General features: G+C 43.2%; 1 protein-coding gene across 1 annotated transcript; it reads left to right on the top strand.

Annotated features, from left to right (window-relative positions):
• The first annotated feature begins 725 nt into the window (after nt 1–725).
• On the top strand, nt 726–21,955 carry COIL (coilin). Its single transcript, XM_068978346.1, has 7 exons — nt 726–970; nt 12,010–13,120; nt 13,238–13,324; nt 13,808–13,855; nt 16,784–16,853; nt 19,814–19,902; nt 21,153–21,955. The coding sequence occupies exons 1-7, from the start codon at nt 726–728 to the stop codon at nt 21,216–21,218; spliced, it is 1,716 nt and encodes a 571-aa protein (XP_068834447.1). The 3' UTR covers nt 21,219–21,955.
• Nucleotides 21,956–25,247: the final 3,292 nt, after the last annotated feature.

The raw sequence follows: 25,247 nt of genomic DNA, 5'->3' as shown, positions 1-25,247 counted from the left end.
AATCCAATTTTCTGTTGATGGGCTAATGGAATACTTTTTAAAGCATGATCTGTAGGTGAGTTTAGCATGTACCTTGGAAGTTTAAGGAACTGACTGATACTGCCAGCAACATAAGTCCCTCCATACTTATCTATTTATATGTCAGCGAGTTTTCTCAGGGATTGACATCAATAAAAACAAACCAAAAACATAGGTCCAAAATTGATGGCGAGCTCTGTCTTATTTAGTAATATTCATTCAAAAGATTCAGATTAAAAACACACACACACACGGCTGCATTTATTAATAGCTATATTGCCATGCCCATTTTATTTTTCCTGTTTAATAATTATGTGACAAAATGTGTGGTGTTTCATGCTATTTTGATCAACCATGTCCCACTAGAAATAATAACAACTCAATCCAGAATAGATTGTGTTATTTTACGTATATGAGCAAATATCTTAGAAAAAGAGCACTGCTGAGCAGGGTTTGTCTAGACAGTTGACTAAACTCGGACCGTACCTAGTGCTCAGGAGAAAAGGTGTAAACGCCTATCTGTTATCCTCTTCCGTCGTCCTGTATTGAATGGAACCCCCTGCGCGCCGCGTTGCCCTTCACAAAGTTCCGTCGCGGCCGCTCCCACCAATAGGGGGCACACGTTCGTAGGCTGCCGGGGGCGGGCCCCGAGCACGCCTCTCGGTCGCCCGGTCGAGTCTCTCGGCTTCCGTTGCGCATCGAGCAAGATGGCAGCCTCCGAGACGGTTAGGCTACGGCTTCAATTCGATTACCCGCCGCCCGGCGCCCCGCACTGCACGTCTTTCTGGCTTCTCATCGACCTGAACGGATGCCGAGTCGTCACGGACCTCATCAGCCTGATCCGCCAGCGCTTCGGCTTCAGTTCCGGGGCCCTCCTGGGCCTCTACTTGGAGGGGGCGCTCCTGCCCCCTGCCGAGAGCGCGCGCCTGGTACGAGACAACGACTGCCTCAGGTGCGCGGGCGGCGCGGCGGGGCGGGCGCGCCTGCGCACACGCCGGGGCGCCGCCGGCTCGGAGGCCGCGCGGCCGGCTGCGCGGGGGGCCGGCGAGCGGCTCTGCCGGGAGCCCGGGGGCGTCTACCCGTCCAGTCGGGCGTGGGGGACCGAACGTGGAAAAGCCCCGGCCTGCCGTCTGGGCGGGGCCCGCGTCCCTTCCAGCCTCGGTTTGCCGAGCGCTTGCTCAGCCGGGCACCGTCGTTAGGTGCGCGGCGCGGGCCAGCCTCGGGCTCGGCCTTGCCCCGGCGGCTCGCGGGCCCAAGCGGGCACCCAACAGGCGTGGCTTCTTCACCAGGTGCGGTCTCCCCGGCCTCGGAGCGCCTGCCGTACCGCCTGGCGCGCCCAGTTCTCTGTCTCATTTGGGTTCAGTTAAATAGGTGTTTGTGACCTTTTGGCTTTGAATTGGGAAACCGAAGTTTTAAATACGCTTTTGGAAATTAAAAAAAAAAAAAGAGACACTGGCATGAGTGTGATGGTGCAGTCTTGTGTAAATTGCTCACGTGTGGCTCATATGTCTCAGTAAAATGGTAAGACAGTCGTTTTGTTGCAGGAAGGGGGACCCCTTCCACGGCCCGAAACTGGGCTCTTGTCTAACAGTAGGAAATGAATTGTTGGAGGAGACACCTGCGCTGACAAAGCAAGAGTTTTTATTGAGAAAGGGCACCCGGTGGAGAGCAGTAGGGTAAGGGACCCCAGGATAACAGCTCTGTCTCATGGCTTGCAGGCTCAGGTTTAATGGTGATGGGATTAGTTTCTGGGTTGTCCTTAGCCAATCATTCTGACTCAGATCCCTTCCTGGTGGTGCAGCCTTGTTCAGCCAAGACGGATGCCAGAGAGAAGGATTCTGGGAGGTGGGTAGACAGGTGGTGTCTCCTTTTGACCTTTCCCAAACTCTTCTGGTTCAGTTCAGTCGCTCAGTCATGTCCGACTCTGCGACCCCATGAATTGCAGCATGCCAGGCCTCCCTGTCCATCACCAACTCCCGCAGTTCGCCCAAACTCATGTCCATCGAGTCCATGATGCCATCCAGCCATCTCATCCCCTGTCGTCCCCTTCTCCTCCTGCCCCCAATCCCTCCCAGCATCAGGGTCTTTTCCAGTGAGTCAACTCTTCGCATGAGGTGGCCAAAGTACTGGAGTTTAAGCTTCAGCATCAATCCTTCCAATGAACACGCAGGACTGATCTTTAGGATGGACTGGTTGGATCTCCTTGCAGTCCAAGGGACCCTCAAGAGCCTTCTCCAACATCACAGTTCAAAAGCATCAATTTTTTGGCGCTCAGCTTCCTTCACAGTCCAACTCTCACAGCCATACATGACCACAGGAAAAACCATAGCCTTGACTAGACGGACCTTTGTTGGCAAAGTAATATCTCTACTTTTCAATATGCTATCTAGGTTGGTCATAACTTTTCTTCCAAGGAGTAAGCGTCTTTTAATTTCATGGCTGCAGTCACCATCTGCAGTGATTTTTGAGCCCAAAAAATAAAGTCTGACACTGCTTCCACTGTTTCCCCATCTATTTCCCATGAAGTGATGGGACCAGATGCCATGATCTTCGTTTTCTGAATGTTGAGCTTTAAGCCAACTTTTCCACTCTCCTCTTTCACGTTCATCAAGAGGCTTATTAGTTCCCTGTTCCTTACCAGGACCTCTTGTCCTAAAACAACTCATGCAAATAGTTACTATGGTGCCTGGCCAGGGTGGGCAGTTTCAATCAGTGTGCTTCCCCTAACAGTTTCAGTTCAGGTTCATATATTGGAGTGATTTATTTAGGGCTTCTTTTTTTTAAATTTTAGATTTATTTATTTTAAAGTGAAGGATGATTGCTTTACAATATTGTGTTGGTTTCTGCCCAACATCAACATGAATGAACAATAGGTATGCCTATGTCCCCTCCCTCTTGAATCCCCCTCCCACCTCACTCCCATCTCACCCCTCTAGGTTGTTACAGAGCCCCAGTTTGAGTTCCTTGCCATACGGCAAATTCCCCCTGGCTGTCTGTAGTGTGTATGTTTCCATGTTCCTCTCTCCATGCCTCCCATCCTCTCCTTCCCCCACCCCACGTGTGCGTAAGTCTGTTCTCTATATCTCTGTCTCCATTGCTGCCCTGCAGATAGGTTCATCAGTACCATCTTTCTAGATTCCATATATTTGCGTTCATATATATTTGTTTTTCTCTTTCTGACTTACTTCACTCTGTATAATAGGCTCCAGTTCATCCACCTCTTTAGAGCTGACTCAGATGCGTTCCTTTCTATGGCTGAGTAATAGCCCCTTGTGTGTATGTAGGTGAAATCTAGGTTGCTTCCGTGTCCTTGCTGATGTAAATAGTACTGCAGTGAATATCAGGATACATGTGTGTTTTTCAGTTTTGGTTTCCTCAGGGTTTATGCCTAGTGATGGGATTGCTGGGTCATATGGTGGTTTTATTCCTAGTTTTTAAAGGACTCTCCATACCATCTTCCCTAGTGGCTGTATCAATTTATATTCCCACCAACAGTTCAAGAGGTTTCTCTCTTCTCCACACCCTGTCCAGCATTTATTGTTTGTAGATATTTTGATGATGGCCATTCTGACCAGTGTGAGGTGATATTTCATTATAGTTTTGATTAGCATTTCTCTAATAATGAGTGATGTTGAGCATCTTTTTATGTGTGTGTTAGCCATCTGTGAGGCTTCTTTGGAGAGATGTCTGCTTAGGTCTTTTGCCCACTTTTTGATTGGGTTGTTTGTTTTTCTGGTATTGAGTTGTATGAGTTGCTTGTATATTTTAGAAATTAATCCTTTGCCTGTTGTTTCAGTTGCTATTATTTTCTCCCATTCTCAGCGTTGAGTTTTCACCTCGTTTGTAGTTTCCTTTGCTGTGCAAACACTTTTAAGTTTAATTGGGTCCCATTTGTTTATTTTTGTTTTCCTTTCCATTACTCCAGGAGGTTGGTCATATCGGATCTTACTGTGATATATGTCATTGAATATTCTCCCTATGTTTTCCTCTAAGAGTTTTATAGTTTCTGGTCTGAAACGTTTAGGTTTCTAATCCATTTTGAGTTTATCTTTGTGTATGGTGTTTTAGGAAGTATTGTAATTTCATTCTTTTACATGTAGCTGTCCAGTTTTCCCAGCAGCACTTATTGAAAAGACTGTCTTTGCCCCATTGTACATTCTTGCCTCTTTTGTCAAAAACAAAGTACCCATAGGTGCATGGGTTTGTTTCTGGGCTTTCTATTTTGTTCCATTGGTCTATATTCCTGTTTTTGTGCCAGTTCCACACTGTCTTGATGACTGTAGATTAAGTCAGGAAGGTTGATTCCTCCAGCTCCATTCTTCTTTCTCAAGACTGTTTGGTCATTTGGGATCGTTTGTGTTTCCATATGAATTGTGCGATTTCTTCGTTCTAGTTCTGTGAAAAACGCCGCTTGTAGTCTAATAGGGATAGCACTGAATCTGTAGGTTGCGTTTGGTGGTGCAGTCACTTTCGCAGTGGTGGCTCTTCTAGTCTAGGGACATGGAGCGTCTCTCCATCTGTCTGCGTTGTCTGTGATTCCTTTCATCAGTGCCTTACAGTGTTCTTTTGTCCCCTTAGGTAGGTATATTCCTAGGTATTTTACTATTTTTGTTGCAGTAGTAAATGGAACTGATTCCTTAATTTCTCTTTCTGATTTTCCAGTGTTATAATATAGGAATGCAAGTGATTTCTGTGTATTAATTTTGTATGTACAAAATCAAGGCCTCTTTTTAAAAGCTTGATTTACAGTGAAAAAAAAATTAGAGTTGTGAACCAGGCTACTTCCTTCTGCTTGCTCTTTGCTGAATGTTGAATATTCTTTTTCCCAGAGTATGTCAGATTCATATGATTTTTTAATAGCATCAGGGAATTTAATTTGGAACAGTTGCTGTATCTTTGAGTGCATGTATGTATCTTTCTGCCTTTCTTATAAAAGCAGGAACACTATGATTTACTAATAACGTTTAGCTATTTCCAATGACAATTTGAAATAGTCCAGGTTTCAACAAAAGTTGTTTTCCTTTTTTATTCATTCTATTCTTTCTGCAATTCAGGGACTATTTACTATAAATATTGCATCCTCTCCTGTTATGCTTACTTTCTGATCTCTCTCCTGCTTCATGAATTAATAACTTGCTGATAGCTAATTGCAGTTGTACTTCATTTAATCATCTGAAAATTAAACTCTTCATAATGAAGTTAGCAATGTCAAAAGCAAACTATGAAAGCTGTTACAGGAAATACATACAGCACCGATGGCAGGCAGAATTCTTCCTAAGCACCAGATGCACAGTCGCGTATGTCAAAAATATCTCTGCAGCTGGCTTCAGTGGTAAATGGGGCAGACCTTAGGAAAAAGTTGAATTTGGAAAAGTCCTGTATGTTTTTTGACTTCATGTCCCCAGTCATTTGCTTGTCTTCCTCAGACTCACTTTTCTTCAGAGCTATAGAAGAAAACAATCTCTTTTCTCCACGGTACCTAATATTTTTGGAGTAGAGCAAAATAGTTTTGTGTTTCTGTATACTATCTTCTTGTGCCATGTGGACTGGGTCATTATTCCACGTTTTGCTGCTAAGTGCGAAAAGGAGAAAGGAGAGATCATGATGGAACACAAATGATCAGGGAATTCAGCAGTAACTGAAGGGTAGGTAGGGAAATGTTGGATGGCCCTGTATAGTTGTGGAGACAGAAGCAATACAACTTGGCGAATAGATGAGTTTGACCAGCAGAAGGGCTTTGTTGGGATTGCCAGGAGTGCTTAGAGAATTCTCATGAGGGAACGTGGAGCCTGGTTGTGAGAATCCTGAGAAATAACCCTGGAGGCTCAAGAGCATCTCCACACTTGTCTGGCACGGTCGCTTCCTCACAGCCCCTTCTTTTGAACCTCCAGAAGCTGACTGCTCTGCCCCCAGGCTGCTGACAGTGGCCTCCTGAAGGCGGTCTCCATCCCCCGTGGGAAGAGGATGCACTCCCGTTTGCCTGGAGCCCCGTTAGTCTGCGAGGGCCACTCTGATGAAATACCACAGGCTTAAGCAACCGAAAGTTCTCTCTCACTATTCTGGAGCCTGAAAATCTAAGATTAAGATGTTGGCAAGTTTTGGTTTTTACTGAGGCCTCTGTCCTTGGCTCATTGGTATCTCTCTTACTGTGTCTTCACATGACCTTTTCTCTGTTGTCACAAAAAGGCACATGACTGATGTCTCCTTATGTGTCCAAATTTTCTCTCTCATCAGGACACCAGTCACAGTGGACTAGGGCCCACTCTAACGGCCTTACCTTAATTTTATTACCTCTTCAAAAGCTCGTCTCTAAATACGGTCACATTAGAGTACTCTGGGGTTAGGGCTTCATAGAAGAATTTTAAGGGGACACAATTTAGCCTACTACACTCCCTGAAGGGAGCTTCACGGGCCTGCCGGCGGCCCCTGGCTTGGAGAGCAACCAGGTGAGGTGAGATCTCTCTGCTGAAGAGTCATTCTCTGAGAAAGTGCCTGCTCTCCTCGGTCACTCTTTGACCCTGTGACATTTGATGCTTATTATTAAATACAGAACATTAGAGACGAGTTCTCATCTCATGGTGCTGTGATCAGTAGCTCCTTGGATGGCCAGCCAAGCCCCTCTGACATGTCCGTGAGGCTGGCAGTGAGCGTGAAGAAGACAGTGTTTGAGCCTGGTTTCCGGGAATCTCGGATGCCAGAGAAGGTCCTCGCCTTTAAAGCTGCTGCTCCTCGTGCAGCTCTGGGCCTCCTGATGCTAAGTCTCACTTTGTGGCATGCTGATGGTTTGAGGAATATAGAATGCCGGGCGCGCTTCTCTGTCTTATCGAGGAGCGTGCTTGTCTAATGCCCTTGGGTTTTCCCTGTACATAGTGCTGTGGTGAATATTCTGTAGCTTTGTGTACGTGAGCAGTGACTCAGTAAGATCATTCCTAGAAGGGGTACTACCTGGTCAAATGTTAAAATTTGATAAGTACTGTCAGGTTGGCCTCCAGAAAAGTTGTACAGGTCTGTATTTATGCCAAGAATATGTGGGTTACCTTTGTTTGATACTGTGTGAAAGGTAAGAGAGTGATGGAGAGCAGAATGATTAAGAGATCAGGGTCTGAATTCAGAGCTCTGGATTCGAATTTTGGCTCTGTGACTCATTAACTGTGTGCCCTTGCTCAGACAACTTACTTCTCTGTAGGTGGTGATGCAGGGGACACATGGGACCCCGAGAGAGCGCAGATTCCTGCTTACACCCACTTTTTTGAATTTCACCTCCATTTGATGGGACAAGTTCATTAAAAACCCACCAACTCCTGTCCTCAGAAGACATTCATTTTATTAATACATTCATTGTATTAATAAAAATTAGAACTAACATTTAGATAGCTCTTGCTCGTAGCCCAGCACTGCTCTAAACATATATGGTAGCTCATTTGAGTACTATATTATTACCCTCATTTTCACAGATGAGATAAGTTGAAATAATGATACTTTAAACTTTTGAAATAATGATACTTTAAACTTTTAACCAAAGGCAGAAGAAGATTTGAATTCAGTCACTTTGGCCTTGGCAGGCAATGACTAGGGGGAGTGGGGAGGTGTCAGGCAGTACAAATGATCATGTCTTCTTTATCTATATATGATAGAATCCTCAAAGTGAACTTGCAGATTTAAAGGGACTACCTTACATTTTAATACGTTTTACCCAGTTTGCCCTGCAAAGAGTTTGAGTGAACAGGGAGTCTTAAAAATTTCTTGGAATTAGACAGGTAACTATACAGGCCGTCTGCCTTCACTGCTCATTGTACAGGTCGCTCACTGTTCTTTGTAAAAGGACAGCTTCATTCACTTTTGTTTGTGAGCAGACGGTTACATTTGTTGTCTGTGATCCAAGTGGAGAAGTGAAGAGCATTGCCAGAGAAGCGTCCACCCTGAAAAGCAGGGTGACCGGGCAAGTGAGCCGTTTCTCGTTCCCTGGTTGGCACTGAGCTTCTCAGCCTTAGTATGTTCCAAACTGGAATTGTCTTCAGCAGCCGCAGATGGCGAGGCTGCAGCAACCACAGGTCGAGCACCCGCAGACCCTTGGTCTTGAGAACGCGTGAGGTGTCGCTCAAGCTGCTCTGGAAGGCTCCTCTGAAAGCCGGGGTCCTGCCCGCAGTGGGTGCAGCGCGTGCGGCGTTCCAGTGAGCTAATGAGCCGCAGTGACTGAACAGAAAGTCTGACGTCTGTTTCCTTTTCATTCACTTACTTATTTTAATTGGAGGATAGTTACAGTGTTATGATGGTTTTGGCCATACATCAGTTTGAATCGGCCACAGGTGTATAGAACACGTGTCCCACACGTGTTCCCCTCCACCTTGAACCCCCCTCCCCCCTCCCTCCCCACCCTATCCCTCTAGGTTGTCCCAAAGCACCGGCTTTGCGTGCCCTGCTTCATGCATCGAACAACTTGCACTGGGCATCTGTTTTACATACGGTAATGTGCATGGTTCAGTGCTATTCTCTCAAATCATCCCACCCTCTCCTCCTCCCACTGAGTCCAAAAGTCTGTTCTTTACCTCTGTGTCTCCTTGCTGCCCTGCATGTAGGATCATTGGTACCATCTTCCTAAATTCCATAATATGCGTTAATACACAGTGTTTGTCTTTCTCTTTCTGACTTACTTCACTCTGAATAATAGGCTCCAAGTTCATCCACTTCATTTGAACTGACTCAAATGTGTTCCTTTTTATAGCTGAGTAATATTCCACTGTGGTATGTATGACAGGTTCCTTATCCACTCGTCTGCCAGTGGACATCTAGGCTGTTTCCATGTCCTGGCTATTGTAAACAGTGCTGCGATGAACATTGGGGTACACGTGTCTCTTTCAGTTCTGGTTTCCTCGGGTTGTATCCTCAGCAGTGGGATTGCTGGGTTGTATGGCAGTTGTATTCCCAGTTTTTTTTTTTTAAGGAATCTACACTGTTCTCCATAGTGGCTGTACCAGTTTGCATTCCCACCAATGATGTAAGAGTGTTCCTTTTTCTCTATACCCTCTCCGGCATTTATTGTTTATAGACTTTTTGATGATGCTCGTTCTGACCGGTCTGAGATGATACCTCATTGTGGTTTTGATTTGCATTTTTCTAATAATGAGTGATGTTGAACATCTTTTCATGTGTTTGTTAGCCATCTGTGTGTCTTCTTTGGAGAAATGTCTGTTGAGGTCTTTTGCCCACTTTTTGGTTGGGTTGTTGGTTTTTCTGGTATTGAGCTGCATGTATATTTTGGAGATTAATTCTTTGTCAGTTGTTTCATTTGCTGTTATTTTCTCCCACTCTGAGGTCTGTCTTTTCACCTTGCTTATAGTTTCTTTCATTGTGTAAAAGCTTTTAAGTTCAGTTGGGTCCCATGTGTTTATTTTTTCCTTTCCATTACTCCAGGAGGTGGGTCATGTAGCATCTTGCTGTGATTTATGTCATAGAGTGTTCTGCCTATGTTTTCCTGTAAGAGTTTTATAGTTTCTGGTCTTACATTTAGGTCCTTAATCCATTTTTAGTTTATTTTTGTGTATGGTGTTAGAAAGTGTCCTCATTCCATTCGTTTACATGTAGTTGGCCACTTTTCCCAGCACCACTTGTTGAAGAGATTGTCTTTTCTCCGTGATATTTTTTTTGCCTCCTTTGTCAAAGATAAGGTGTCCATAGGTGTGTGGATTTCCTGCATCTATTTTCAAAGTGTGATGAGAAGTTTGGTACTAATCAGCATCTCAGAATTGAAGTCTGAATCATTGCATTGCTACATGTGAAAACAAATTGATGAAAGATGTTATGGAAAGTTCCGTACCCTGCAAGTTCCTCAGTAGTTCTTAGATTCGCAGTGTCCTAGACTAGCTTTTGCCAGCTTGAGGGTTACTTCCTTGCTTCTAGGTGCCGACATCCACAGCTGAGAACAGCAGGTAATGAGTTTTTATTATGTAAGTCCCTGCTATTTGAGAGTTTTATTTCTCTCTGTGTCCTCCTTCTGGTATCAATAGCTTTTATTTTATTTTTATATGTACATGTCTGTATATTTGTGTATCCTGAAGAATAACTGAGGATTCTTTTCAACTACCACATTGAGATAATCCATAGGATTAATGTACCTTCAAAAATTTAAAGAATGCCTATAATCTATTTTATTACTCACTGGTTGTACTTTATCTTCAAATCTGATTGTCTGCATTGTTCCCTGGTCACTAAAAGTACTTGGTTAAAGGTACACCTGGATGTAAATATGTTGAAAGAATAGTGTTTGTTTTTAGCAGGCGTTTTTAAACACCCACTGCGTGCTTGACATTGGTGATGCTCATTCAGGTTTCTGTCACTCTGGCTGTGCATATTAGAATTAACTGTCGCCAGTCCATGGAGGAACAGAATTCCTTTACTACAGGAAAGTGCTGTTGGATGAACTGTATATTGGAGTTCTCCAGAGAAACAGAAACAATACGAGCTGACACAGACGTGGCTGTAGCTGTAGATGTAGAAATGAGGTTTTCAGTAAGACTTGGCTCATGAGATTATGGAGACTGAGAAGTCCCAGGATCTGCAGTTGGCAATCTGGAGACCCGGGAAAGCTGATGATAAACTTCCAGCCCAAGTGCAAAGGACTGAGAACCAGGAGAGCTGATGGTATATTTCAGTCTGACTCCTAGTCTAAATGAAGAGAAGTTCTTCCGATGTCCCAGCTCAAAGGTAGGCAGGGGGTGGGAATTCCCTCTTGCTCAGCCTTTTATTCTGAGTCTCATTCACACTGGGACCGTCTGCTCACAAAGGTGGGCTTCCCAGTGGCACTAGTGGTCAAGAATCCGCCTCCCATTGCAGGAGACTAAGAGACGGGAGTTCGATCCCTGGGTTGGGAAGATCCCCTGGAGGAGGGCACAGCAACCCATTCCAGTATTCTTGCTTGGAGAATCCCAGGGACATGGCTGCCTGGTGGGCTACAATCCACAGGGTCACGAAGAGTTGGACACGACTGAAGCGGCTTAGCACACACGCCTGGTCACAAAGGCAGTCAGTCTATTTAGTGTACAAATTCAGATGTTAATCGCATTCTGAAACACCCCTACAGACACACCCAGAACAATGTTTAACCAACTATCTGGGTACCCCAGGGCCTAGTCAGATTGAAAGTGAAAGTCAGTCATGTCTGACTCTTTGCAACCCCATGGACTATATATAGTTCATGTATTCTCTAGGCCAGAATACTGGAGTGGGTAGCCGTTCCCTTTTCCAGCAGATCTTTCCAACCCAGGGATCGAACCCAGTTCTCCCACATTGCAGGTGGATTCTTTACCAGCTGAACCAAGAGGGAACCCCAGGAATACTGGAGTGGGTAGCCTGTCCCTTCTCTAGGGGATCTTCCTGACCCAGGAATTGAACTGGGGTCTCCTGCATTGCAGGCAGATTCTTTACCAACTGAGCTCTCAGGGAAGCCAGGTTGACAACATGAAATTAATAATCACCAAATGTTATAGATTATAATGGCTGTCAGTACAGTTTAAAACATGTTCAGTGTTTTCCTAAATTCAAACAAAATAAAAATGAAATCTGATTTTAAAAAATAGCTTACAACTAAAAGCGAAATGGGTAATCAGCATTGTCACCATTTAGGGTAGGCACATAACATAGTGGAAAGGCTGTGAACTTTGGAATTAGAGAAACAAGCTTGAGTTACATTTCTGTGACTTACTGGCTGTGGGTCCTGGGCAGTTAATTGTATGAACTGTAATCTTGTGATCAGTTTTAAAATGAAAAGAAACCTACTTCACGATGGTGTTTAGATGAAAAAAATCTGATTTTAGGATGCAGTAGATGATCAGTAAATAAAACTAGTTGTTTGAAAGTTGACCATAAGTGATGCCATAGATCATTTTGTTAAAGAGAGTCTTTTATCTTGAAGTGATTTGACCTTTTTTTCATTGCCTGATGTAATCATGTTATGCTTATGAATTACTAAAGCTTTCTCTCTTGTTCTTTTAACAGAGTTAAATTAGAAGAGAGAGGAATTGCTGAGAGTCCTGTAACAGTTAGTAATGGGGATAGTACTCGTTTATTACCTAGAAAAGCAAAGAAGCGGGCATTTAAGTTGGACGAAGATGAAGAAACTGAACTAGATTATAGAAATTCAAAGAAGCTTTGGAAGAGGCATGAGAACAATAACAGTGAGAAGACCCTGGATTTAGAACCGAAAGCCGCCACAGACCAGAGTGTGAGTAAAAAAAACAAGAGGAAAAACAAAGCCACGTGTGATGCAGTGGAGGTGGATGATGGAGAGACTGAAAAAAAATCGCCAAAGAAGAAGGAGAAACGTGAATATAAAAAACATGCCAAGACTCCCAAGTCTTCTAAAGCACAGTCTGTGAAAGAGTGGACCCTCCAAAAGTGCAGCCCTAAAGCTCTTCCTGCTAGAAACAGCCTTGTGAGAGCCAACAGGAAAGGTGGCATGGTCGTCCGTACAAAAGACAGTCCCGATTCCTCCTCGGAGTCTGAGTCTTACCACGAATCAACCAGTGATGGCCTCAGCAACGTCATCTTGGAGGTCAGACACTCCTCAGAGAAAATCTCGACTGACGTGTCAAAGGACAGACCCTCCGTGAAAACCACAGCTGCAAACAAAGTGGCTCCAAAAACTGGTTTTACCTCTGTCCCTGTCAAGGGCAGGACCTCCAGAACATCATCTTCCAGTTCAGACTCGAGTTCAGAGTCAGACGATCAATGCGTGATGCCAAAAAGGACCCCCGAGTGTGCTGCAGAGTTCTTAAAGACTGTCGGCCTCTTTGTAGGAAGAAATTGTCCAGGGCCATCATCACAGGCTCCAAACGCCTCTGGATGGAAGCAGTCGGACCCGAACAGTGGCGGTCGGACCCAAACAGTCCTCTGTCCTCCTCCCAATGTGACTCTCCCCGCCAGTTTGGGAAGAGGCTGGGGTAGAGGAGAGGACCTTCTCTCCTGGAAGGGAGCGAGGGGGCGGGGCATGCGGGGCAGAGGTCGAGGACGAGGGCATGTTGCTCCCTGTGGTTTAAATAGAAACGCCGACTATCAGAAGCAACAGCAGCTGAATGGAGTGGTGACAGACTCATCTGCCATCATCCAGGTAAGTACTGCTGTGAGCGCATGTCTTCCGTTCCCTCGTGCTGCGTGTCTGGAGCAGATGTCGGGGTTCACATTTTCTCACCAGTAACACAGTCTGGTGACTCCTACTGCTTTTCAGAACCCCATGGAGACACACAGGAAAGACTACAGTCTCCTACCACTGTTAGCAGCCGCCCCTCAAGTCGGGGAGAAGATCGCATTCAAGGTATGTATTTAAAAACAGCAGCAGTTAGCAGCAAAAGAGTTCATTCCTCTTGCCGGTAAACTTAGTCATTAGCACGTTAGGTTATATTTGTACCTATAAGTTAATGTAATTTATGTTAATAAAATTTAATGGATTATTAAACTAACTTATTTATAAAAACTCTTCCTGAGTCATATCTTTCATGTTCTCTTGCCATGTGGTAGGTGCCCAGGAATTATTTTCTGAGTGAATAAAAATGGCTCAGCCTGATGTCAGGAACAAAGCAAGTGCTCAATAAAAAAAGGCTCTACGTGTCACCTCCAAACCTCCCAAAACCCCCCAAAGAACCTTTCCCACTTGAACCCCTGTTTTTCTACAGGCTCTTGGTAGGGCTTCCTGAGTGGTGGAGTAAGCACCCGAACAAGGCATGTTTTGTTTTCTTAGGAGTAAGGAAAAGGAAACATGGGGTATCTGTATTTGTGAGTTTTTTTTCTTCTTTTTTAGCTTTTGGAACTAACATCCAATTACTCTCCTGATGTCTCTGACTACAAGGTAAGGGTCTTTATTTACAAATAATCAAATGTCAGTACATTAAAGAAGCTAAAGTCATGTTTAATACTGCTAAATAACAGATTTTTATGGAGTAAACAGTGCTATAAAGTAGAAAATAAAAATATTATCAAAATGTAAACTTTTTAATAATACCAGTTTGAAGTCTCCCAGTGTTATAATACCTAGGAGGAATATAGAGTGAGAATGACAAATGTTTTTTTTTACTCAGTTTTTTCTAATCAGCTTAGATACACAGAATTATTTGAATATCCCTCCCCATGATCCTCATCTTTGAAAGGAAATAAAATAGCTCTCAGTCAGAAAGGGCTTCCCAGATGGCTCAGTGGTAAAGAATCTATCTGCCAGCATAGGAGATGCAGGTGATATGGGTTCAATCCCTGGGTCGGGAAGATCCCCTGGAGTAGGAAATGGAAATCCACTCCAGTATTCTTGCCTGGAGAATCCCGTGGACAGTGGAGCTTGCTGCGTGAGCACGCATGCACAGACTCAGCCAGAAAATTTGATTATTTTCAGCATGGGAATTTATTTCATATATTTATGATTTCCTATTGGTTCAGTCCGTTCCGTCGCTCAGTCGTGTCCGACTCTGCAGTCCCATGGACTGCAGCACGCCAGGCTTCCCTGTCCATCATCAACTCCTGGAGCTTGCTCAGACTCATGTCCCTTGAGTTGGTGATGCCATCCAACCATCTCATCCCCCTTCTTGTCCCCTTCTGCCTTCAATCTTTCCCAGCATCAGGGTCTTTTCCAATGAGTCAGCTTTTTGCATCAGGTGGCCAGAGTATTGGAGTTGCAGCTTCAGCATCAGTCCTTCCAATAAATATTCAGGACTGGTTTCCTTTAGGATGGATTGGTTTGATCTTGCAGTCCAAGGGACTCTCAAAAGTCTTCTTGAACAGCACAGTTCAAAAGCATCAATTCTTTCGCACTCAGCTTTCTTTATGGTCTAACTCTCATATCCATACATGACTACTGGAAAAACCACAGCTTTGACTAGATGGACCTTTGTTGGCGAAGTAATGTCTCTGCTTTTTAATATGCTGTATAGGTTGGTCATAGCTTTTCTTCCAAGGAGCAAGCATCTTTTAATTTCATGGCTGCAGTCACCATCTGCAGTGATTTTGGAGCCCCCAAAAATAAAGTCTGACACTGTTTCCACTGTTTCCCCATCTATTTCCCATGAAGTGATGGGACCAGATGCCATGATCTTCGTTTTCTGAATGTTGAGTTTAAGCCAACTTCTTCACTCTCCTCTTTCACTTTCATCAGGAGGCTCTTTAGTTCCTCTTCACTTTCTGCCATAAGGGTGGTATCATCTGCGTATGTGAGGTTATTGATATTTCTCCTGGCAGTCTTGATTCCAGCCGTGCTTCAGCCAGCCCGGCGTTCCTATTGGTTACTATGATCTAATATGGTTTCTTTTGCCTTACCAGTTAACCACAGGTAATTCACAAATATTATCCTTGGAATTTCCTTATTTAATATTTGTGTGGGACTTCATACTGGCATATGAACTTCATCACAGTTCAGCAAAAGTGTGACTCTGGGATTATAGAATTACAGGTTTTCTTCCCTTTCTTACCCATTCAAAATTGTGTTAAAATCTTGTTAAAATGCATACTTTCTTATTTTGATGTGAGATTCAGAATGTAAGCCCATTTTTAAAGGAAATAATTGATATGCTAACAGTGGCATAGATAAGGCACAACAGTGAATTAATCTGAGTTGATACCTTGGAAGTCTTTTAAAACCTTGGTAAGAATCTTTGTTCAAAAGCAGGCTAGAAGAAGAATTAGTTCATGAAGAAATTTGGTTGGTTAGTTCTGGGTATTTGGTGTATTTCCATCTTTTCACCTTAGTCCCTTAATATAGGTGACCACGTAACTTATCATCTACATCAGAACACTTGCAAATGAAAAGGATTACTACTGTATTGATAATTTCTACTGAAGGGAAACATAAATGGACCTGTCTTGGGCAGACCAGGATGTTTTTTCACCCTACTACAGATGATTAATTTAATTCTGCAGTATGTGAGGAAATGGAAATAAACAGAATTTATATGTCCCACAACCTGTATCAATCATTGATTATAGATGATATAGATTTTTTTAAAATATTACTTTATTTTACTTTACAATACTGTATTGGTTTTTCCATACATCAACATGATATAGATTTTTTAAATGCATATTAAATAGATGTTGGTCATTAGAGTTATTATTTTGGAAACCTGTTTGCTACTTTGTTTCCAGTATTTTTAGGACTTTTCTGAAGTTACTTTCCAAACCATTTCAAGAGTGAACATCAGTGTTACTTTTTTGCTTTGATGTCAAATGCTGTTATCCACCTAGATCATTAGCTTTATTCATTAAGCTTGTCTTTAAAGGTCAAAGCTATGTTCAAAGAATGTAGTCTCCCCAACCCCCGACCATGTCTAATATGTATCCATGGGACTTTAATTTATGGAGGTGACGAGCGATAACACAGCAGAGTCAGTGGTACTGAAGAGAGGAATTTATTAGTTACATTTCCCAAGAGAAAGGAGATGCCACGCCAGGCAGGCCTCCAGGCGCCAGCGTCTGGCTGTGGCCGGGAGGCAGGGCAGGAGTGAGGAGCTTCCGTCCGGGCCTCCTCCGGGTTGGCGGGCGGGCTAGTTTGGAAACTAGAGGCTGTGGGGTCTAGGGCTGTTCCCAGCCACGTGGAGCCTGCACCAGGGATAATTTAGACCAGAGAGATGGGGCTTGCTTTGGGAGTCATGTTTCAAATACATGTCGACTCATTTTAAAAAATTTTGTTGAAATAAAATTCACATAAAACTCACCATCTTAACTATTTTTAAGTGGTTTTAGTACATTCATCATATTTCACATGGTGATTTTTGACTTGGACTTTTATTTTTGAAAGGAAGGAAGAATATTAAGCCATAACCCGGAGACCCAGCAAGTAGACATAGAAATTCTTTCATCCTTACCTGGTGAGTCTTCTAGAAAGATATTTGAAAGCGTAGGCTCTTCACGTCCGCACGGGCTTCTGAACCGCTTCTAGCGCAGGCGCCGCCGTCCTTCTTGGCCGCCGTGGCTACGCGGCCCTCTGCTGCCTCTGTCCGCGCACAGGGCCTGGGGGTGGGCCGCGCTGCGCTTCCGCTAGTGCGGTTGTGTGTCTGCTGAGAGCTGTTGGCTTTGTTCCCCAAACTGTTAGGCACGTTGTTCTTATTATTGTAGCCATGTAATTTCATAAAATTACATCAATTAATGAAAATTGATGGCAAAAAAAGTTATGTCTATGAGACCTAAATTGAATGATAACTCAGGATCGTTGCTGAAAATTTTGCTTTTGAATTACATGGGATGGGTTAGCTATAAGAGTTTGGGAGGAATTTGATAAAAATGTGAGAAGATTCTGCACTTAAATTGTGTTGCTAGTTTTATATTCTTGCATCCACTTGAAAGACAAAATCAAAAAACCTCGGGACTTTTCCTGGTGGTCCAGTGGTTAAGACTCCATGCTCCCAGTGCAGAGGGTGTGGGTTTGATCCCTGGTGGGAAAACTAAGATCCTCCGTGCTGCGTGGCATAACCAGAAAATAAAACCAAACAAAACCCCTCAAAACTCAAAACCTGGAAATTGCATATATGCATTAGGGATAAAGTTTATAAAAGAAAGCTCCAGTCAGTGACTCATAAGACCTACTAGCTCTGTTTGAAAAGGCTGGCAAATGAACATACTTCTCTGTGTTAAATCAAGATAAAAAGTCTGAAATAAATAAGTGTAGCCACACTCTCATGCATTATTTTAAATGGTTCCCTGCTTTATGCCGGAATCACCCCACCCATTTTTGGTTCTGAAACCCTGGAATAACAGGGCTTTTATTGTGTATGGCTTAACTTGGGTTGTGTTTGCAGGGGTCCCTGCCCAGAGATTAGAGGTGATCCCTTTTTCTTTAGCAGACTAAGGGATTAATTATTTTCTGTTCATGTTTAAATAAGATAGTAAAAGAGTCAAGACTGTAGTATGCAGGAATCATTCAAAAAGATTTTTCAGGGGATTCCCTGGTGGTCCAGTGGTTAGGATCTGACGCTTTCTCTGCTGGGGCTCACGTTCAATCCCTGGTTGGGAAACTAAGATCCTGCAAGGTGTGAGGGCACCCAGAAAAAACATAAACAAAAAACCTTACACTGGTTTTCCAGCTCTCTTCTGATTAGATTTCATTGGAAGAAATCCTCCTTAGGAATGTTGGACAGAGGTTTGTCTGTAGTCAAATTCTGTGGACACAGCCTGGTCACTTCTTGTCAGATGATTGACAGTGATGATATCCAATTAGAACTTTTCTTTTTGGGAGCATCAAGAAACACCTGATCTGTTTTGTAGCAGAAGTACAGGTAGTCCTCACTTTGCATAGTTCTAATATACATGAATTCAAGTTACAATGGTTTTGTTAAATAGAACCAGTCTCCAGTGACATTGGTATGTTAACTCTCCTTTTAAAAGTATTTGTTTCTTTCTTTGACTGCACTAGGTCTGAGTTGTAGATCTCCCGTTGTAACGTGTGGGTTCTAGTTCCCTGACCAGGGCTCACACCTGGGCCCCCTGCATTGTGAGCGTGGAGTCTTAGCCACTAGACCACCAGGGAGGCCCCTGTTAGCTGTGAGTGAGTGTGTGAAGTACTGCCAGCTCTCCAGCCCACACAGACCACTGCACAGTAACAGGCGCCCATTACGGTCAGGGACTAGTCACCCTGCTTCTTTCAGTGTTTTGGCGCTGGCCACGGTGCGTCTATTACTCAGTTCCCACACCGTAGCACAGGGTGTGGTTGTGGTGCCTCCTTGTCTCAGTGATAAACCCACGTGTCACTACGAAAGTGGGTAATTGAATAGGGACTTGGCCAACAACAATGAAGGAGTGACAAAGAAACAGAAAGTGATAACGCTAAAAGTAACATCCACATTGAATTTAAGTGAACTCGTAGAAGAAATAGCTCACTGTGGAAATGCTGACTTGGAGCTTTCTGTGAACTTCTTGACATCAGTGAGGAAAGTGGTCATGATGAAAGGAATAAGGATGTCCTAGGAATTACATCAGCAAAAAACTGAACAAAACTGAGAGAAAGAAACTCTCAGATCTATTTCATAACGTTAAAAACTCAAACGATATCTTGCTGAAAGTGGACTCAAATGGAAAGGAGTGTGGCGGCTGTGCCAGGCGTGGGAAGGGTCCTCCCTCTGCACTGTGGCTAGATGGCAAGGGGGCGAGCGCTGTCCAAACCACCTGGGTATGTGTGGACACAGAACAGTCACTGTTCTGTAACTGATTCTCATTGTTTCTGTTTTAAGTTGGGTCAGTGTCCTACATAAATAGCAGTTTTACTGTGTTTTCATTTCCCTATACAGTAAAGGTTAGAATGTTTTGACAAAAAATTTTAACCATGAGACAGTCATCAGTTTCCCCATTGATTAAGATTGTTTTGGATGATTTCAGCTTGTGTGGTCATTTCTATAGCCCCACCCTACCATGTAAAATGAGGACTGCTGTGTTACCAAGGAAGCATGTACAATTTCTGCGGACACAGCAAGATATAAGAATTTTGCAGAATTCACGTTACCTTCTCTTGTTGAAACAAACCAGTTCCGGGGGTGTTGGGGATTATCTTGTGGTCACACATTCTTTTCTGGGATTGCTAGTGCTAGTGTATCAGCTCACTTCTTTTCTGGGAAGGGCGGATTGTCACTGGGGAGTGCCTGAGAAGCCCCTGTCTGTTGACACAGGCTTCAGAGCATCTCCTGTCACTGAGCACTCTGCTTTCCTGTGTGCACTAGCCTCCACATCAACGCGCAGTTTGTTTGCGGTGGTTTTTCTAGTGATATGAATTCCCTGTAGAGGAACTTTTTCACTACTGGGAAATGACTTATTGTCTCTCCTTCCTACCGTCTGGTTTCAGCCTTGAAAGAACCTGGGAAATTTGATTTGGTTTATCACAACGAAAATGGAGCTGAGGTAGTGGAGTACGCTGTGACGCAGGAGAAGAGGGTAGGTGTGCTTCTCTTCTGGGATTGCTTGGTCGTCCATTCGCTTGACTGGCTGCTGGTGGTCTGGAGGGTGACACGCTGCGGCTTCCTGCACTGCCTGCATAAAATCAGAGAGGATCCCGGCCTTGGGGGGGCGGGGGTCCAGAAGTCTCCACTGTGTCTCCTTACAGTCACTACTACCTCCCAAGAGTTACCGTGATTCTGACGTAGAACAGTGCAGATACTTTTGAAGAATGACACACAATGATGAATCTGTCTTCTGATTTTAAGTCCTTAAATTGCCATTTTAGGAAGTATATGGTTTAGAGCTTTGTTGGCAGCCAGACTTCCAGAGATGCTGGAATGGCTGCCTCGTTAGAGTATGGTAGCATTGAAGTGAATAGAATTTATATTTAAGAAACCACTTCTTAAGGTGTTTATATTTGAAATGTTATGATATTATTCTGAAGTTTTACTATTGCAAAGTCACGTTTTATCTGAAATGTAAACTTGTGGAAACCCTAACCAGACTGTATGTTTTGCTTTGTCTTTAGGATAGATGACACTCAGGGATTTACTCCAAAAGCACATTTTTAGGATCTGTGGTAGGCTCTGCAGATTTGGCCCTGTATCCTGTACTTCTTTATTTGCAATATATGCAGTCCCACTTTTTTGTTGAAATGTATTCTTGGAAACTACACTGGAAAATTAAATGTTGGAGGCTTTCCTCTTGGAGGGAGGCCTTACTAAACTGAGGCCTGAAGTAGGGCCTGTAATTACGTTTTTGGACACTAGATGGCTCTCATTATTCATCCACATGGCCTTCGTTAGCTTTGCTTTCTCTTGGTAAAATGCAAAATAGCTCCTCTGTTTTTAGGCAGCACAGGAAAAGAACCATAGAGCTGCATGAAAGGGCATCAGCAGTCTAGTGATAACCCTCTGGGCCGTATCTGCCTCCCAAGAAGTCTGCAGACTGCTTGTCCATAGAGACTGGTTGGGCAAATCCTTCTGACCCCTTGGTAACCAGCTGGTACCACCCAGCCCCAGCCCATGTTCTAAATCAAAGGAAGATGAAATATATTTAATATAAAATTTAGCTGTGTTCTAGGTAAACAAGGCCTTGTACCCTAGTTGAACTGAATTTACTGGGACTCAAATTACCTCCAGTCCTCAAGCATTCTTCACAAATGGAAATCGAAGTTTTTAACTGACTAAAATTCATATGACCTCAAAATGACGTCTCTAAACTGAATATTTTCTGTTTTTCCTCAGATAACCGTTTTTTGGAGAGAGTTGATTGATCCAAGATTGATTATCGACTCTCCGAGTAACACATAAAGTGTGGCGCTTCCCCAAGTATGACCTCTCCACCTCGTGGTGTATAAATGTCTTATTTGTGAAAGTGACTATAACCTGAACTGTGTTTTTTTTAAAGAAGATTTGTGAGCTGTATGCATTTTCGGTTATCTTCCACTTGCTGCATAGGGAAAAATCTACCTCACCATTTAAAAGAACATGGGTGTTGCTTTTGTAAATCTTGTTTTTCTCCCCAGGCTTAATCTTAGTAACAGAATTTACAACATGACATTCCTTCAGGCATCGTTTATAAAACGATACGTACGGTTTCTTCTCTTTTTAATTTTTTTCAACCATCAAGTAGCTTATCGTCAGTAGGAGTTTGTAATACCAAATACAGAAAGTGCTGTATATCTTGTCTCAGTAAGTTTTATTAAGTAACGTTTTAAAACATGAAAGCATGTTACTTGACTTAATTTTTTAAAATTTAAGTTGTTCCATTCAACGTGGAACATCTTATACATTTCAAGTGTTTATACTTGTGATTGTCAGCAGTTAACCAGTAGCTGGGTTTGTTACAGGCAATGAGTTAAGGAATCCTTTCACACTTTGCTCAACTTTAAGATGAAGGATTCTCAGGGCCTGTGGAGAGCAGTGAAAATAAGTCTGTGTGCTTGGGGAAGAACTAGGGCTCTACTTGAGGGGGAGGATTCACTGTGAGCCCAGGCCAGGGTGACCCGCCCAGCCACTTGATCCCGGGCGCCTGGCTAAGTGTGCTATGCTGGAGTGAGGGTCTTGAACAGAAACTTCCTTTTCTGTTATTATTCAACACAAAGCTAAAAAAGGCTGAAATATATACTGTGAAAATTGTTTTAACAAAACATCGGATCCCTCCTTTGGCTTTGCAGATTTTTAAATAAAATCATATTGAACTAAACTTCTGTGCTGAGTCATCTCGTTTGAGTTTTGCAGATCATTACCTTGTTTTATAATAATGCAAAAGATTAAAATTTTCTGTAACAAGGTTTGCCTTGACTAAAGACTTTGATGTCGCAAGGTTTAGTTCAGTGGAGTTCATTAGATCCGGGAGCAACTAGATCAAAGGAAATGTTGTCTACTTCTAAGTTGCATGACATTGATGTGCATCAAAATTGGTATTTACTGATTTTTAGACAAGAAACATGACTCCAGAAAGAGAGAGATTAACGTGAACGATGCTATCCTGGTACTGGGGTCCTGGTGTAAGCATGCTTTCTTTCCAGGTTTGGAAAACAAGACAAATAGTAAAGGCCAACGGGTGCATGAAAACAGTGCTCAGCGCCACTAGTCATCAGGGAAACCAAAACCACAGCGAGACATCACCTCACACCTGTTAAGGTGGCTCTTACCAGAAAGACAAGAAATAATCGCTGTTGGAGAGGGCATGGGGAAAAGGCAACCCCTGAGCGCCATTGGTGGGAATGTAGATTCACTATGGAGAACAGTATGGAGGCGCCCCCCAATACTTTTTTAAATTAAGAATAAAAGTATCATATGATCCAGCAGTTTCACTTCTGGGTATTTACCCGAAGAAAACAAAAACACTGACTTAAAAAGATTGCTGTATCCCCATATTCATTGCAACATCATTTACAGTAGTCAAGCTATGGAGTCATTGATATCCATGGATGGATGAAGAACGGATGAATGGATGAAGTGGTGTGTGTGTATACGTATTCAGCCATAATGGCACCCCACTCCAGTACTCTTGCCTGGAAAATCCCATGGGAGGAGGAGCCTGGTAGGCTGCAGTCCATGGGGTCGCTAAGAGTTGGACACTACTGAGTGACTTCACTTTGACTTTTCACTTTCATGCATTGGAGAAGGAAATGGCAACCCACTCCAGTGTTCTTGCCTGGAGAATCCCAGGGACGGGGGACCCTGGTGGGCTGCTGTCTATGGGGTCGCACAGAGTTGGACACGACTGAAGCGGCTTAGCAGCAGCAGCAGCAGCAGCATAAGAAAGAATCAAATCTTGCCATTTGTGATAATATGGATGGATCTTGAGGGCATTATGCTAAATGACTTAAATCAGACAAAGACAAATACTATATGATCTCACCTATCGAATTTCAAAACAAAGATACAAAGAACAGATTGGTGGTTGTCAGTGGCATGGGCTGAAGGTGGGCAAGATGGTAAAGAAGGTCAGAAGTATAAACTTCGAGTTATAAAATAAGTCCCGGGGGTACAATATACACTATGGTATAGACAATAATACTGTATTGCATACTGCATTTGAAAGTTGTTCAGACAGTAGATCTTATAGGTTCTCATCACAAGAAAAAAATGTTGCTGTCTGGTGACTAGACTTTTTGTGGTGCAATGCATGTAAGTATTAAATATGTTATACTCCTGAAACTAACGTTATGTGCCAACTGGACCTCAGTTTAAAAATAAAAAAGACCTCAGGATGTCTTTTCTTTGGATTACAATCAGTTCACGAGTCACTTTTCCTCTTTGGTAGTGGTTTTCTAAGTGAATAGCAGTCCACCAGAGTCATGGTATCAATGTAGGGGGTCATTACCTGCATTTTGGAAAATAGGATAGAAAAATAGTGTACCACATTCAGTAAATTTCAGTTTGCTTTATGAAAGAAACAATTTGTATATACCCAAGTGTGCATCATGTACAGCTGTAATTGCCACACGTGGAAACTGTAAACAATTATTCTAGGAGTGAGAGAGGAGAGGTGAAAACATAGGCAAAGCGTCCATGCTGAGGACCGAATCTGCCTCACTGCTCCTTGACTGGTGGTCCAGAAGCACAGTGGTGTGTTTTTTAATATTTACTGGCTTAGTTGCATCGTGAGGAGTCTTCCCCGCAGTATTCGGACTCTAGTGGCAGCACGGGGGCTCTGGAGTACACAGGCTCAGTATTTGCGGCGTTGGGGCTCAGTTGCTCTGCGGCATGCGGGATCTTAGTTCCCCGATAGGGATCGGACCCACACCCTCTGCATTGCAAAGTAGACTCTCTACCATTGCTCTGCCAGGGAAGTCCCAGAAGCGCAGTTCTTGATGCCAGTCAGTATTATTCTAGGATTATTCTCTGGGCTCAAATAGGGACTCAGCTAACTCTTGTCAATTCGGTATTGAATAACTTGCCAAAGACCACCCAACAGAAGGTGGAGAGCCTAGTGTCATTTCAGAGCAGGATGACGGCCGCCCCTAAAGCGGCTCTGTCTTGGCCTGAGTGCTCGCCCCACTGCTGCCTTTATCCTTAAGAGCTCATATGAATCTTCCGGCTAATTGCCTTTCTGGCCCCATGACCCGGTTTTGTCCATCTTCAGACTGTCCACTTACCATTAAGTCCATTAAGTTCTCTTTTTAAAAAATCAAATTTTTATATATATTTTCGGTTTGGATTAAAATTTTTTTAAAGAAAACAGCTTTATTGAGATATAACTTATATACCAAAACTGCACATCTTTAAAGTGTTCAATTTGATGAGTTTAGACATGCACACAGTTCTGAAACCATCACTACAATCAAGGTAATACGTATCTGTCACCACAGATTCATGCTGTATGGCAGAAACCAACACAACATTGTAAAGGAATTATCCTCCAATTAAAAATGTTAAAAAATATCACTGCCAAAAGTTTCCCATTCCCCTTTGTTTGGTTTTGTTTTTGTAGTAAGAACACAGCATAAGGCCTATCCTCTTAACAAAATTTCTAAGTGCACAATATAATATTATTCACTTTGTTGTACAACAGATCTCTAGAATGCGTTCATCTCTCATAACAACCTTATACCCACTGAGTAACAACGCCCCGTTTCCCATACCACCTGTCTCTGGGAACCACCGTTTGCTTCTATGTGATTATTCTAGATCCCGTATGTAAGTGGAGTCATGCAGTATTTGTCCCTCTGTGACTGGTTTACTTCACTTAGTATGACAATGCCCTTTGGTACATCTGCGTTGTCACATAGGGCAGGATTGCCTTCTTGTTTTCGAGGCTGAATAATACTCCACTCTGTGTACTACCACATTTCTCTATCCATTCATTCATGGATGGACACTTAGGTT

The sequence above is a fragment of the Capricornis sumatraensis genome, chromosome 8, assembly GCF_032405125.1.
Source record: "Capricornis sumatraensis isolate serow.1 chromosome 8, serow.2, whole genome shotgun sequence".
In the NCBI taxonomy this organism is placed as follows: domain Eukaryota; kingdom Metazoa; phylum Chordata; class Mammalia; order Artiodactyla; family Bovidae; genus Capricornis; species Capricornis sumatraensis.
The sequence above is the reverse complement of the archived record's forward strand: the minus strand, read 5'-3'. Positions and strand labels throughout refer to the sequence as shown.